The sequence below is a fragment of the Hippoglossus hippoglossus genome, chromosome 17, assembly GCF_009819705.1.
Source record: "Hippoglossus hippoglossus isolate fHipHip1 chromosome 17, fHipHip1.pri, whole genome shotgun sequence".
Taxonomy (NCBI): domain Eukaryota; kingdom Metazoa; phylum Chordata; class Actinopteri; order Pleuronectiformes; family Pleuronectidae; genus Hippoglossus; species Hippoglossus hippoglossus.
Genome location: NC_047167.1, coordinates 11,066,260 through 11,081,523, shown reverse-complemented (window position 1 = coordinate 11,081,523; position 15,264 = coordinate 11,066,260). Strand labels below are relative to the sequence as shown.

The 15,264-nt window shown below is 44.1% G+C and overlaps 2 protein-coding genes across 9 annotated transcripts in view; both read right to left on the bottom strand.

Moving 5' to 3' along the window:
* Window positions 1–7,251, bottom strand: part of LOC117778755 (receptor-type tyrosine-protein phosphatase S-like) — a 69,146-nt gene extending 61,895 nt beyond the window's left edge. For 4 of the 8 annotated variants that reach the window (XM_034614524.1, XM_034614527.1, XM_034614525.1 and 1 more), the window contains exon 1: window positions 6,829–7,245. The gene's annotated coding sequence lies outside the window, so the exon portion shown is untranslated. Of the gene's footprint in view, window positions 1–6,828 lie in introns of all 8 variants that reach the window. The other 4 variants (XM_034614523.1, XM_034614526.1, XM_034614529.1 and 1 more) reach the window with 3 other exon arrangements.
* A 2,804-nt stretch (window positions 7,252–10,055) lies between these two features.
* fem1a (fem-1 homolog a) lies at window positions 10,056–13,741 on the bottom strand. Its single transcript, XM_034614531.1, has one exon. It carries the CDS (start codon window positions 13,548–13,550, stop codon window positions 11,697–11,699), a length of 1,854 nt encoding a protein of 617 aa, XP_034470422.1. The 5' UTR covers window positions 13,551–13,741; the 3' UTR covers window positions 10,056–11,696.
* Window positions 13,742–15,264: the final 1,523 nt, after the last annotated feature.

Here is a 15,264-nt window from a genome sequence, read left to right as displayed (position 1 = left end):
GAGCAGAAAACACACACACACACGCACACACAGTGCCAGTCGAGACACACCGGCAGCCAATTAATGAGCTTCTCCTGGAGCAGGACTGAGGCTCCCTGACAACAGAGAGCACCTTCATCTTCCTGGACGTCATTGTCATCATCCCGGCCATCATCATATTTCAGTTGTGCTTCATTAATGAGACGTGCCAGCCATTTTTTCCTCCCCTGTTTCAGCTGTTTAGCAAAACCTACACATCCGTCACTAGACAAAGTGCAGTGGATTGGGGGGGCTTGTTGATAAGCTGACGGTGAGAGTGATAACAGTGGCCTGGAGAAACACAGCGCTTTGTTTTAATAACCTTGTATTGATCGATCAGTCATATACAAATATCCAGTGGGGATGTTATTTATGTAAGATGCATTGAAGGTCTCGAAATTGATTCCTTTTGTTATGGTTTACAGAATGAGTTTCATCCTGTGAGAGCACACAACATACAGTACACACAAACACACACCTGGTACATGTGTAGAGCTTAACCAGCAGTGATCTGTGCTGCTCACCATAACAAACTGCGCGCTGTAATCTTGAAGGAAGCTTTTATTCATTCTTTGCTTATGTAAAATACCTCCGGTCCCTTTGGGGGCTGCTGGTGAATTTTCTGGAGACACACTGTTGTGTTCGCCCGGGATCCATCCCTCTCCTGTGTATTTGTGCTGCCATGGTGTCACCTGTCTACTCTTGGTCACATGATACCTCGTCCACTGAGAGCTAATTATCCCACAACTGCAACACTGCTCTGCAACACCGGTTAGATCGTCCACAGTAAATTAACTCCGACTGTTTGTTATATAAAGAAGAACCATTTCAATCACAAGACTGTGGCCAAGAAGGTCGATTACTGATAACGCGCATGGTCACAAACTTAAAGAATTCATTATTCAATTGCAAGAGTGATTTCCGAGGCTCTGCATGCTGGTGAACAAATCCTATTTGCGTGGCGCAGAGGCGACCAGTCTTTGCAGTTCTGTCACTAACCAGCCATTGCATGACTTCCTGATGGAGATGAGATTTGTGACGCCAAATGAATTTCTCCTTGAGGGACGATAAAGTTGTGAATGGAATTGAAAACAGGAGTAATGGGGTAGAAAAACTGCATTTGTCCTCCTTCCCATTGCAGAAATCAGACGGTGAGGGTGTCTCTGTATGCGAGGAGATGAAATGCTTGTCGAGGGTAACAGACTTGCGCATGGATGCTTCCCACCAATGACTAGCCATTACTTTCACCTCCGACAAACAAATACTTCATCTAACCTGGCACCCTGTGCACTTTGGAGACAGAGTAATGATGAAATGCCACAAACAAATGTGAGGCTGTATTCAGGAGCTGTGTCAACCACTCCCTGCACCTACACAGACTGCACGATGTTCCCACTGACCCCTGAGGGACACCAATCTTCTAGCTTTCAAGTTTTCTATCAGTGGGCTGTGATGGGAAAGAGCGATACGTTTCCTGGACGTCGTGTCTTCTCCAGCCTTTCGGTCCTTTGGAAGAGCAGAGTTGTTTCACTTATACAATACTGATGCTGTTTCACATGGCATTTGGAGTGACACCATATCTGTCTTTTCTTTGCTTTTGGGTGTGGAGCACCTTTTTCAACAGGCCACTTTTAGATAGGTGGCCTTGGCATCGGGTCTGCTTGTGCTTTAGCATGTTAGCATGCTAACATTTACTAATTAGCACTACACCTCATTTCCACAGTTTTGTTTTGTGTCCTTTATTCCGTTTCATATACTCGTGTTTAAATGCGTTTCTTTTACAGACGACTAGAGACACCGCTCGAGGAGAGGAACGAAGCAACGAAGCAACCTCTATTTATAGGCTGTCAAATGAGCGGAAATAAGGTTTACATATCAAGTGATAAAATGTATCTGTATTGCAAGATTAGTGGTTAAAGCACATTATTCATGTGGAATATATCAACATCAATATATTTATTGATATATACAAATAAATGAATGTATATGAATGTGATAATGACATTCAACCTCAAATATTTGTTTGAAACAAAACAACATTAACTGAATACGTATATATATATATAAATAAACGATCACACAGTTTTACTATCAACAATGTAAAACAACTGAACTAAATGGAATAGCCTTTCAACACATCAGAGATCCCTGAGGTTGCCGTAGGAATCAATACGCTTCCAAGTGACTTGCATATGCACACGGAGCTATGTGGAAATGTGGTGTCAAACACAAGTAGCCTACAGTTTATGCTGATGGGAATAGTTTTGCAGGTATTTATTCACATTTGAGAGTATTGTATCGGGTAAATTAAAATGTTTAAGTTCATCCGTACATTAAAATGTCACGCAATGTACGTTTGTATAACACAGGTCTTAATAGCCCTGGATTGATAATAAGAGTTATTATAAATATGTACAGGACAAAAACATAGATATAATTTTGCTGTCAGCATTAGCATTCAAATGTCTTCTTCTCATGAATAAAGCAATTCAAGTAAAGATCTTCTTATTTCACGTTTTGCAAGGTCTTAATACTACTTAAGCACAGATCCGGTGGAAAATGAATTCAACCAATCCTCTATGTATGCACTTAAGTGGATTTTAAATACTTGTCAAGTGCTAGAAGTTACATGGAATATTCTGCTGTTTGAACCTTTATTATCAGCAGACTGTTCCCCTCATAGTGGATGGTGCCTACTCTTCCTCCAACTTCTGATTAGGTAGTTTGTCTCGTGCTTTGTCAGCCATCTTGTCAGTCAGCCCTATCCTCCTAATGACTCCTGTCAGTCAGGGATGTAACTGTCAAACCCAATCAATAGCTACACTTCCCCCTCCCATGATTGGATAATGAGCTGTGTACATCAACATGTTAAGCCATTTTCAGTGGGATCGTCAGCAGAAGGAAAAGCTCAACGCTTTTTTTCCTCGTTGCAGTCCACCGAAATTTCCGCAGAGGAGAGACTCTGTAAAAGTTTGGAGGAGGGCAAACGAATGAGTCGGCGGATGAGGGTTGACCAGAGGACAGCGACGGGGGAAGCGATGCCCTCCTTTGCATTCGAGAGGAGAGGGGGCTGGGGCGAGGGGGCACGGCGGAGATGTCTTCAGATGTGGCAGTTGTGATGAAAAGAGAGGCGAACGACTGAAGACAAGAGGTGGGGAAGAAAGGAAGCGAAGAGAGGTAGTGGAGGAGTGTGCATTATTCATCCCTGCTGACACATCAGAATCTCTGATTCATCATCTGCAGAAGGGCATCAGTCAAGTCACAACCTATCTCTTAGCCTTCACTCACATGCACGCACGCAAACACTGACACATGACGGACACACTCACACACATGCAAATGACCTGGCTGAGAAAAGGATGATTATAGGTCTGGTTCGCGACAGGGATCTTTAATAACAGACTCTGCACAGGTAGTTTCCACTGATTGTTTATGCACAAATAAATTACCTGTCTAAATACTGTGTATGTGGGATACCAGTTAAAACTAGAACACTCAGCAGAGCACAAACCTCCACCGAGGCCCAACAGTTTCTTTAAATTCAATCAAGCTGCACCAAATGTCACAGTCCCCTGGTTTTTCTTTCATCAAGACACATGAATTATTCCCTGGGAAAAATAGTAAAAATTTTGAAAAATGTCCTATCTCGACATGTTTAAAAAAGTGAAAAGATATTCTGCCCCCAAATCTGGATCCACACCAAAATGTATTAGGTTCTTCCCTGACCCATAACACATCCTTCCACAAACTTTCATGGAAACCTGCTAAAAAATGTTTGTGTGTAATCTTGCCTACAAACGAACAAACCAACCAACAAATAAAACGGACAGGGGTGAAAACATAACCTCCTTTGAGGAGTTAACAAGGCTAAAAGGTGATATATCTGGGTGATAATTTGCATATAACTATTATGGGTATTTATTGTATCCTTGAATGCATTTTTAGTCACCTAAATTATCTTTAAATGACAAGGCTATATTTTCTTATTCGTGAATTTAATTGGATGATCATTTAATCTTCATCGGATATAATAATATGACCCTAATCAATTTGAAACAAATTATATTTCAGTGGCAAGAGCATTGCACAAATATTTGTCTAATACAATGCATATTCCATGATGCACACACTCAATATTTGCTGTGGCGTGTTTCGAGTTTTCGTCATTAGATGTGATGATTAATTGCGGCACAATACGAATTCATATCAGTGAAACACAGCTGTGACCACGGTGTGTTTGTCCAAACACATCATAGATGTGTTTGGGGCTGACTAGTGTGGTTGGAATCAATATCACAAAAGTGAGAAAGTGAAATGAACTGTGCTCCACAATACAACTTAAGCTCCTCGTTTTTTACATTTCTAATTAAAATGTTTGCTCAGAATAATGCACTAGCCACCAGAATTTGGCAAAGATGTATTAACATAATTAATTTATGTATGAAATTTAACAGTATGATCATAATTTGAAATATAATCAAACATGATAATAAAATATATAAAAAGCCGATAAACAATATGCTGATTCTTCTCAAAAGGCTCCCTGATTAAACAAAGATACAATTTAACTATTATATATACTACTATTTATACTATTTTATCATAAATCCATATTGTCATGGTAGAGGAACCCCTTCCCCTTGTTATGTTGCCCTCCTGAGGTTTCTTCCTTTTTTTCCATTAAAGACTCTCCTGCGTATTTCTCACTCAACAACAGGACCTGGAAACAACCCGGCCCTAATGGCTTCATTCTGCATGCTGTATACACTGTGTTCAGCAGCCTCTGAATAAACAAGAACAGGAGCGGAGAAGACAAATGCTCGCTGTTTGGGAGGCTTTGAAAAGGTCAATTAATATCAATGCCGAGACAACAACAAAGTTTCTGTCTGCTTGTAACACAGGTGGCTACGCTCCCAGCATCAAAGTTGAATGTCTTGATGTTCTCCCTCCTTCCAGCTGACTGGTGCAGCAAAGCTAATGCACTAGTGTGTATGTGCACGAAGATCCAGACAAAATCCATGCATGGCCAGAACATGTTAACACAAAGAGGGGAAGCAGAGAGCGGAGCAGTTGGGGTAGGCTGCTTGGGAGAATCTGGGAGTAAGACTTCAACTAGGCCTTTGACGTGAGACCAAAGCTGCACCACTGGGAGCACACGTCATCTGGCATACTTGAGTCTGGATGGATCTTACAGAGGTATCTGCTTGGAAGGAGCAGGAAACCATTAAGGCCTATGGTTGAACCCTGTGAAATGCTATTTAAGGGAGTACATGCCATCACTGATTTCATAATCTGCTGCTCTGAACAGTGCTTAGATGAATACCTGTGGGGCCGAGCATCTCTGGGCTCACGGAGGAGAATATTTGATCTGTTTCCCAGAGACAGACAGGGGAAGGAAATTTGCTAGCTGAATTATTCTGCTTCCACATAATGGTTTTTGCCTGTCAGAATAATTCAAATACCCAGATCCCTGTTCCTCTCGCGGATGTGGCCTGCCTTTGTGAATCCGTCTGTTAGACAGGGGAGTGGAACCTGAAAAGACAGGGATGGACTAAAGAGAGGAATCCATGTGTAAAAATGACTGATTAAAAATAATTAGGGATGTGGAAATGGTGTGGAACAATAACCAGCAAACGCACAGTGCCCCCGGGGGAAATTTCCCATCTGTGTGTGAGGAAGACCTCCCTCGGATTCACCACGACAGTGCGATTTTCCAGTTGACACAGGCCACACAGCGGAAAACACAGAAAAAAAGCTAAACAGGCGTTTGGAGTGTACATGATTAAATCCCAAACAAGCAACAGCCCTCGGAAAATGAATCGATGTATCATAAAATTACACTCTGCCTGTATACGCCTGAGTGGCTGCGTTAACAGCATATCCTTCTGCGTATAATTATAGACATATGAGACTATGGACTACAAAACACTGCCTATATGTGCAGATGGGCTCGTTTTAAGTAATGCTCCAGAGCAGCACATGCAGCTGCCACTCTATTGTCTGGAAAACAGTCTGGCCAAATAAGTCCATCCATCTGACCACCTGGTGTCAAAGAAGCAGAGGTCTTATATGAGTATAATATCCATTATGGATCCATTATGGATTTATGATGTGTCCGTGACAGTTTCCTGAAAAGTGTGCAGAATGGCATAATCATAATAAAATGTGTACTTTATTTTGGTTTCACTGAAATATGATATTAAGACTTATATAAGTCGTGATCTGGCTCTTCTTTTTTGAAACACCCTTGACCAATCCAGGATGCATGAGCTCCATTTCAATTTATTATTCGGGCAACGTTATTATCTATTGTTTGCTCCTCTCTCTGTTAAATCTGACTTTACGTGATAATGTTTTCTACCTGGAGAGGGTTCCCATCAGGAGAAGCCACTTTAAACGACTGTTTGAGGAACAAAGGCTTTGCCAGTCAGTCTACCAGGGTCCCTCATGCTGCCCAGCCAACAATAAGCAGAGGGGGGGATGAGAGGGGACGCGCACTGGCACGGGTGCTGTTGCCAGCCGACCTGATCCCGCACAGCCCCGCACAGCCCCGCGGTCTCCATTTCCACCTCACCGTTAGAAACAAACTCTCAAGTGATGCTGAGATAACAGAGAGGAGACGCTCAGGAGACTCCCGGGCCAAGCAGGGCAGCCACACGGTGTCATTTCACTCCGTGAATATGCTCTTACCTCGTTAGTTTCCAAAAGGTTATTCGACATGTGAAAAGCAGCCGTCTGGGTGGGGTGCACCACGGCATGCAAAACATTAAAGTGCGCGAAGGAAGGATGCACGCGTGGATGCTGCGTTACCTTAGTGGGAAGCTCTCCGTCTTCCTCTCTGTCTGCTAGATTCATGTGGGTGGGTTTGCAGCTGGAGGCTTCCTCGGATACATGTAATCCAGTGGCAGCGGCAGCGGAGGAGCTCCACTCGGAGAAAGGGCTGTCTTTGTGCGGGACGCATGCACACATCGCCCGGCGTTGCCCCGCACGCACCGTCCTGGATGCTCGCTGGCCGAGCGGACCGAACCTCTTCCCCCCGGGGGAAGCGCAGCGCGGCGGCGGGTCACGGCTGCTTCCTCAGCCCTTCTATCGGGAGAGCATCGCCGGTCGGTCGGGCGGCCTCAGATTGTGCTGGTTGATGTCATTGATACTCTCCTGCCTTTCTTCCTCAATGCCCTCCTCCTCTCTCTCTCTCTCTCTCTCTCTCTCTCTCTCTCTCTCTCTCTCTCTCTCTCTCTCTCTCTCTCTCTCTCTCTCTCCTCCTCTCCTCCTCCTCCCCCTCCCCGCTCTATCTCTCTCTCTCTCTCCCTCACCGGTGCTCCCTCCCTCCCCTTCCCCCACCGCACACACACATGACGTGATGCAGGCAAGCCATCTCCAATGGCAACCGTATCCCCCATCACCCCTATTACCCCCATTACGTCCCCAACACCCCCCCCCCCCCTCCTCCAGCTGTGGCTGGATCGCTGACTGGTGCAAAAGAGGTGGCTGCTGAGGAGGGATGGAGATGGAGGGAGGTTGGTGTGAATTGGTGACTGATTCCCCCCCCTCTCCACCGTGCTCCCCGGGGGCTAAAAATGAAGATAAGCACCTTGAAACCCTGTAGATTCCTATAATACAGTGTCTAATCATAGCTGTTGGCGGGATTACAGCCAGAGGTGCCGTATCAGCTCCTACAGAGCAGAACTCCCTCACTGAATTAGAGCTGAGATATTGCAGGGTAAACACTACTCACCATGGGACATCATGGGGGAATATTATTAAAACCACATGAGCTAAATAATACCATAATATGGAATAACAATTGTTGAGCATTGCCTAGATTTGGGAATTAAATGGTCTGTATTTGTGTGGCGATTTACATATCTCAATATATTTGTCATCACTAGCGATGTAATTAAGGTTCAGTTTATATCAATATATTGCTTATAATTAATTAGATTCGTAAAATGTTTTGCGGTTCATGAACCTCTATTTAATTCTCTGAAATAAAGATGACTTTAAATCCACAACATTCACTCACAAGCAAAAGTCTGTCTTTAAACTTAAAAGAAATGATAGGCTAACAATTACCGTGGTTATTATCGATATTGACTTATATATTTCTTATTTTTTTGCCTGGTTTTGTTCTCTATTTTTTTTATTCCAGCGTATTTTGAAAAGCACTTTGTAACCTTTTTTGATAAGTGCAATAGAAATAAAGTGGTATTATTTTTTACACTGTATTAGGCTACATAAGGTGTTTTTCAAATATATATTAATCAGGTAAATCAACCATATGCCATCAATATAAAGTGTAGCCCAAAATGCACTTATGTTTATGTTTTTTATGTCCGTATTACAAAAATATATATATATTTCAAATATTTTTCAAATTTGCAAGGAAGGCATGGAAATAGATGTAGGAAAACCCTCCAATAAAGAACACCTAAACAAAGCCTCTTTTTGATCCTATAAGATGCGACATATACTGACACTGGCCTTTGTTTTTTCTTTTAACGTTTGGTTATATTTAGGTCACACAACATGACAAAAACAACCGCCACTAGGGCCAAGTCTGAGGTGTTGCAGTACGGTGTTGGGAGGTTGGCACGACGCTCCAGGACTAAATGTGAAGGAGGCTTTTGTTCTGACCTCCCTGCCAACAGACTCAGCATCAGCAACTCTGACTTCTTTTAGTTCAATCAGATACATTTACAAGTTTATATCCAGCCCCGCCTAATGGCTTGTGTAAAAGTCTCTTTCTCCACAATTCTCTCCCATAAAGATGACTTGACAGAGTGTGAGAACGAGTGGAAAATTAACCAACTGCCATCACGTCTGATGGTAATTGGAAGCTACAGTTTTTGAGTCTATCACATGGGCCTCGAGGGACAAAGGCTACCACTCTGATTGATTTTTCTTTGTTGACAGTGACATCTAGTGGGATGTTACTATAATGTGTTGTTGCATTTTACTGGAGGTGGGAAGTGTTAACACAAAAGGTTCATGAACCCAGCATCAACTATTCAAGTGTGTCTATTTTGATGGCATAGCATAAATTATTCTAACTTCATGACACTAAAAATAAAAATATTTACAGGACAATTTTAGTTATTTTTGACATCCTGCCACAATAAAGGCTGCTTCCAAGATTAACAATCTAAATTTATGTCTAAATATCAGGATCACTCCTCTGTGGAAGACGTATCGAATGTCGACGCTGTTTTATTTAATGACACCTGAGCTGTGTGGATACATGTTGTCACGAGCATTTGTGCCCCCATTTACCAGCTGCAGTTTCTCAGCTAACCGTGCCAACATGACACCTGTCACATTCACAGAAACAAAAAGCAGATACATTTTTTTTTTTACATTCAGCTAACGTTATACCAAGAGTCATCTTTAAACTCATCAGCCCATATTGTTTCTGTTTCCTGTCTGAATAATGCAGCCTCTGTTGTCTGTGCACTGTCTCTGCCAGTCACCCCGTGACCTGCCTGACTGTATAGCGTTACACTACTCCCATTTTCAGAGTTGAAGCTAGGGCAAAAGCCCTAAAATTAGCAGGGTAAGTGCCCTGTCTCTACCACTGCCCCGCAGCAGTGACGTTAATTGCGCTCTATTTATACTTTAAGAGAGCAGGACTCAGAAAGATCAAGTTTCTGTTATGCTATATTTCGGTGTCCTCGAGTTTATGTGAGCAGAGCAGTAGGAAGCCCTCGTTTAGTATAAAGAGCTGAATTTAATGGATACTGATCATTTTCAATGTTGTGCTAATGTAACACTCAAACATAATGTGTCTCCCACTCTCTAAATAAGATATTTTTATAGACCTGGCTGCTCTGATGGGGTGGTAGTGTTTTTATGTCCTGTTATTGAAACCATTTCAATTTATCTAAATGTGAGTAATAACGCTATTAATGCAAATGCTGCAATTGTAAGCAACAACAGCCTAAGCAAATAACTAGTGACTAGTCAAAGCACAGAAAGACTCACTTTCCAAAATCGTGACAAGTAGAAAAGACACTGAGATCAGCCACAAACAAGCACACACATCCTGCTGTGATACTGAATTTTATTCAAGTATCTCCAACACACTCTTGTTCTTGAGTTATCATCAGTTAAACGAATCGGCGCCGAGAGAGACGAAGGCAGCAACTGTTCATATCCTGAATGTAAGTTGTCTATTCAGGATTTATGGGGCCTCTCCGTGTGCATTCAATTTGGTGGTGCTTAGCATTAGACAGACAAATTAAAACATTCATGATAACACAAGATAAACAAAAGAGACTATTAAAAATAAGACTACGATGCAGGGGATGGCCGGAGCGCCATCTGTTCCATCTCTGTGAACTGCATCTGAGGTTAAATGGAAAATTCACTCCAGAACAGAATTTAAACATGACTTTGGACAGTTAACTTGGATAACAACAGGTATCACCACAAATGCCCTGTTTCTGAAGCTGCTTCTTTGATACTGAATTTGTGACATTTCCCATAAGCACGGGGACGTAGGCACAGCTTAGGCTCCAGCTTGTTCATTTGGACAAAGGCAGAAACTTTGAGAAAACATTCTTAGTTCATAAATTCAGAGGATCAAAAAAATCACTGTCAAGAGAAGCAGCCCCAGATCTGACTCATCATCATGTTAAGATGAACATGTAAAATAAAAAAATAATCCAATATCCAATGTAAAATCTGTTTATGCAGTGAATTTTTGCATGAAATGAAAAATGCCTCTGATTGAAACGTCACATTCTGCATAGGTTATTAATGCCTGGGAGGAGTGTTAGCCAACTGTTGTATCAGCTCTTTTTATCCCCAATCTCATGGTGTTTAAAGCAATGACGCTACAGGCTGTCAAATCATGTCACAGTCAGGAATAACAAACTATTCCAGTTGCTGATCTTCTTGAACAAACAGTTTCATGAAAAGTCCCCACTCTAGACAACAACTTCTGCTTCTAATCTGCAAGATAAGTGAGATACTTTTCATTTTACCACCCATTCACAGTCTGAAACAAAACCTAACTCCATAGCTGACATTTGGCACAGTGAATTCAACACCCTCGCCTATCACAGAAGCATAGCAGATGGTTTAAAGTGTGTAGAACCAGGCCAGCAATCAAGTTTGGGTAATGAGAATGTTCAAATACATCCTTTCCGAACGAGTTAGCAAAACAAGTGAGCCATCACATTCACCCTTTGATTTATGCATGTTATCAGGCTAGTTTAATCAGATGCTTCCCCTCAGTAACACTAAAACCCATCTCTCCTTCAGTCCAGCCACCTTCAAACACACACACACACACACACACACACACACACCATCATACTATAACTCTCCATTTTCAGTGGGAGAAACAAAAGGGAAAGGGCATATAAGCCTGTATCAAGTGGATGTTTCCCCAGATGTAAATCGCAGTACAAACAAACAGTCACTTTAAAAGTCTGTGTGAGAATTATCCGATACCTGAACAGGTCTCAGCCTTAAGCCCAGAGGCCGGATGTTTATTGCTATGGTTTGTTTGACCATAATTATGTTGGGGCCGGGAGCAAAGCAGATGTCAAATAAGGGGCCACAATAAAGAGAATGGTGTGGAGGACAGTGTTTGTGGCAGGTCATAATAAAATAAAATAAAATGGGACAATATGAGGAGTAGTGCAGAGGTTCCTTGCCGGGGAAAGTAGTGGAAGTCAGTGCAGCTCAATGAAAGCCTCCATCTCCTCAGAGATGAGTCCCCTGTAGGGCAGTCTGTGCTTTTCAATAGCACGCGCCGCCAGGCACTGAAGGGTGATGTAGTTCAGCGGGTAGAGGGCCGGGTGCCCACTGCTCTGCTCATCCAACAGCTCATAGGCCGTCTTCCTCTGTGCATTCGTAGCGTCAAGGTGAGCCCCAGCCTTCATAAGTAGTGCCATAATCTCTGGACAACCATTGTTAGCAGCGATGTGCAGCGGCGTGTTGTTCTCGCAGTCACGAGAATCAACGTCTGCGCCACACTCTAGCAGCAGTGCTGCCACCGCATGGGAGGGGAAGCGGCCGACCGGGTAGCGGCCCACGGACGTTGTTTCCTTGTCTACAGCCATGTGGAGAGGAGTGAAGCTGCTCCGACCTCGAGGGTTCAGTTTGAGCAGCCGATACACTGTGTGCTTCTTCTGATGCTCCTGCTCCGCGCTGCACTCCAGCTTCTCCAGCAGGAAGATAAGGTGGAGGATGATGGAGAGGGCCTTGGTGAACTGTGGAGCCTCTGGGGGGTTGTCCCTCTGTGCCACAGCTCTCTCTACCTCCCTCACGCTTTTCCCCAGCACGGTCATCAGATCATGGAAGGTGACGCGTGTCGACAAGGTGCCTTTGGCTCGGTCTTGAAGGACAAAAGAGAAGAGCTCTGCAAAGGAAAGGAAACTGGAGGCTGTCATGGGACTGAGGGGGTCTAGGTTGCTCTGCTGCATGTCCAAAGCATATTTCCACAGGCTGATGCAACGCTCAAAGTTTCCTGAGTCAGCATACACAGCTCCCCTGTAGCGGATGTAATAAGAGGTGTCTGGGTGGGACGGCCCCAGGATGCGCTCTCGAACCAACAACGCTTGCATCCTCATTTCATCTGGGTCTGTGATCAAAGCTTCCAGGTCCTCAGCTGTGTTCACCTCCTGAGCACAGCCATAAGCAGGGATTGGGGGACCAGGTGGAGGCTTGGCCAGGGATCCAGCTTTGTCCCCGGGCAGCCTCAGCTCCATGGCCCTCCTCCAGTACCTCATCGCCCCTAAGAGGTCACGCTTTTTGTCCACAAAGGTAGCCCCAAGGAGTTCAAGTGCATCGATGCGTTCCTCTCTGGAGGTGCGGGGCTGGTGAGCCAGATACTCCACGATGTTGGTGTGACCTGTTACACTGGCAGCGAGCAGCGGGGTCATCCCATACCCGTCCCTCTCCATGCGGGCGCTGCACTTGAGCAGCATCTTCATGATGTCCAGACTGCCCGACTCCGCACAGTCGTGCAGGGCGGTGTTGCCTTTCACGCTCTTGCGGTTGACGTCGGCGCCGCGGTCCAGGAGGAACTTGGCGATCTCCTTGTGGCCCTTGTAGCAGGAGATCATGAGGCAGGTGTGGCCGTGGCGGTTGGCCACCTCCATGTCAGCTCTGTGCTCCACCAGGTAGCGCACGATCTCCAGGTGTCCGTCGAAGCAGGCGGCCCGGAGCGGCGTGGAGTTGGTGAGGGTCGCGTTGTTCACGGAGGCTCCGTGTCTCAGCAGCGTCTTCACCACGGGGAGGTGACCGGCTGCCGACGCCGCCCACAGCGGCGGAGCCCCCTCGATGGTCTCCCCGTCAAAGTTAACCGACCCCCCGAGTTCGACATTAGCTTTACAGTGTTCCAAGAGGTACTCCACCGCCTCTAAGTGTCCGTATCTGGAGGCTACGAGCAGAGGAGTGCCTCCCTGGGTTTTCTCCTCGGCCAGAGCCTCCAGCTCCTCGGGAGTCTTGTTGCCCAGTAACTTCTGGATAAGTTTGATCTTACCATCTCTGGCCGCGTTGAAAACCGCCGTCGATATGTCCATTTTACAGACTCGGTGCCGCCTCGCTGGACTCCAGCCCCATAACCGCCGGGTCGTGTTCAAACTGACGAGTCCGCCTCCACACAACTCAGCGCCGGGACCTCGGTGCGGACTCGGTTTCTGTCCCACATCTTTCTGCCATTTTGAGGCTGCTGTCAAGATGGCGTGTGTTGTTTGACAGGTCTACGTTTGCGTTTTCCGCGAGGCGTTGTGGGTGGCGTAGTTTTGAGGGAATCCCCGCTTCCGGCAGAGCCACGCCGTTCGCTTTGAAAGCAACTGCATTTCCCGTGGTGCATTTGGGCCGAGCGGCGCACCAGCTGACGGGTTCGTTTGTTATGGTCGCTCGGACCAACCAGCACCTCGGATGTGTTATTATGGTGGAGACAGAGGCGCTGAGTCAGCTGATACCGGCTCCTCGAATCCAATACATGAATGTAATGGAAAAGCTCTTCAATGGAGAGCAAGGAATTTGCTCTGTAGTATTTGTGATATCAAAGTATAGATATAAAAAAAATGTGAAAATAGGCAACAAAAATTAAATATAAAAAAAATACTATAAGCTAAATGTTGTAAGTAAACACTAGAGACAGGATTGTGCAAAGTAGAGTTGGTCCGTTATTTGCCATAGGAAGTTAAAGTGGCAAAGTGTGACAGTCACAGGCAGGGACATCATTATTATGATTATCCCAGCAATAAAATAATATGATCCCACTATAGTATCTGGTTATTGTTAATTATCACATTTCATTATTGTATATACTTTTTATTGTTTGTCCTATTGGCGACGACGGTTATAAAATATTGCTTCTTGTTTTGCTGCAGACAGAGAGGTGGAGTTTCCTGTGTCCAAAACTGCAAAACACCTTCACGTTCATTCACAGTCAATGTATTACAATGAAATATGTTGCAATGATCAAGGAAGAACCCGTCAAATTTTGCGGTGGACCCGGATTAGGGGGTGAATGCAGGAAATTTTTCGCTTTCAAAATTGTGATTGTTTATTTTTTTTACCATTTTCATTAATTTATCAGATAATAATTCATGGATTTTGATATGAGGGGTCTGATATTTAGACTTTGTGCAATTTGCTGCACATAAAAATCTGGATTTTGCCAATTTAAATATTGTTTCAGCGGACTGTGGGGCCTCGGCGCTCTCTCTGAGTGCCAAAGTTCTTCCAGTGATACTGATGGTAAAGGAGGGTATTAAGATGTTTGCTCATTTTACAGTATACTCTAACTGATCTGAACATTGCCACAGTGAATTGAGGAGATCACAGGACGTTATCCTCCTCCACAAAGGCAGGGGCCAGAATACTGACTTGAATAATGACGTGCATTATGCTGAACATGAACATCAAGACCTTACATTTACTGGAATATAGACCTGAGTGTGAAAGGTCAGCAACCTTCTTTTATATGCATGAATTCAGTGTGATGGGAGTGGAGCACTGAAAAGTGAGAATATTTTATAAATTCATAGAATATGTTTCTGGGGATTTGAATACTGGTGTAATGACACAACAACAATAGAATCATAAAGATACAGAAGGCCGTCATCCCAAAGGAAGCAATCCTCTCTAATACAATTTAATGGAGTAAAAAAAAAAAAAAATCCAGATTAAATCAACACTTGGTTTAATGTTCACTTATATATGCATATTAATTAGACAGTGTTGACGAATATACAGTTTTTATAAATATGTGGTGATGGTGAC

Bases quoted from the DNA above. Each gene is read 5' to 3' on its own strand.
- fem1a (XM_034614531.1), bottom strand. From the start codon at position 13,550: ATGGACATATCGACGGCGGTTTTCAACGCGGCCAGAGATGGTAAGATC.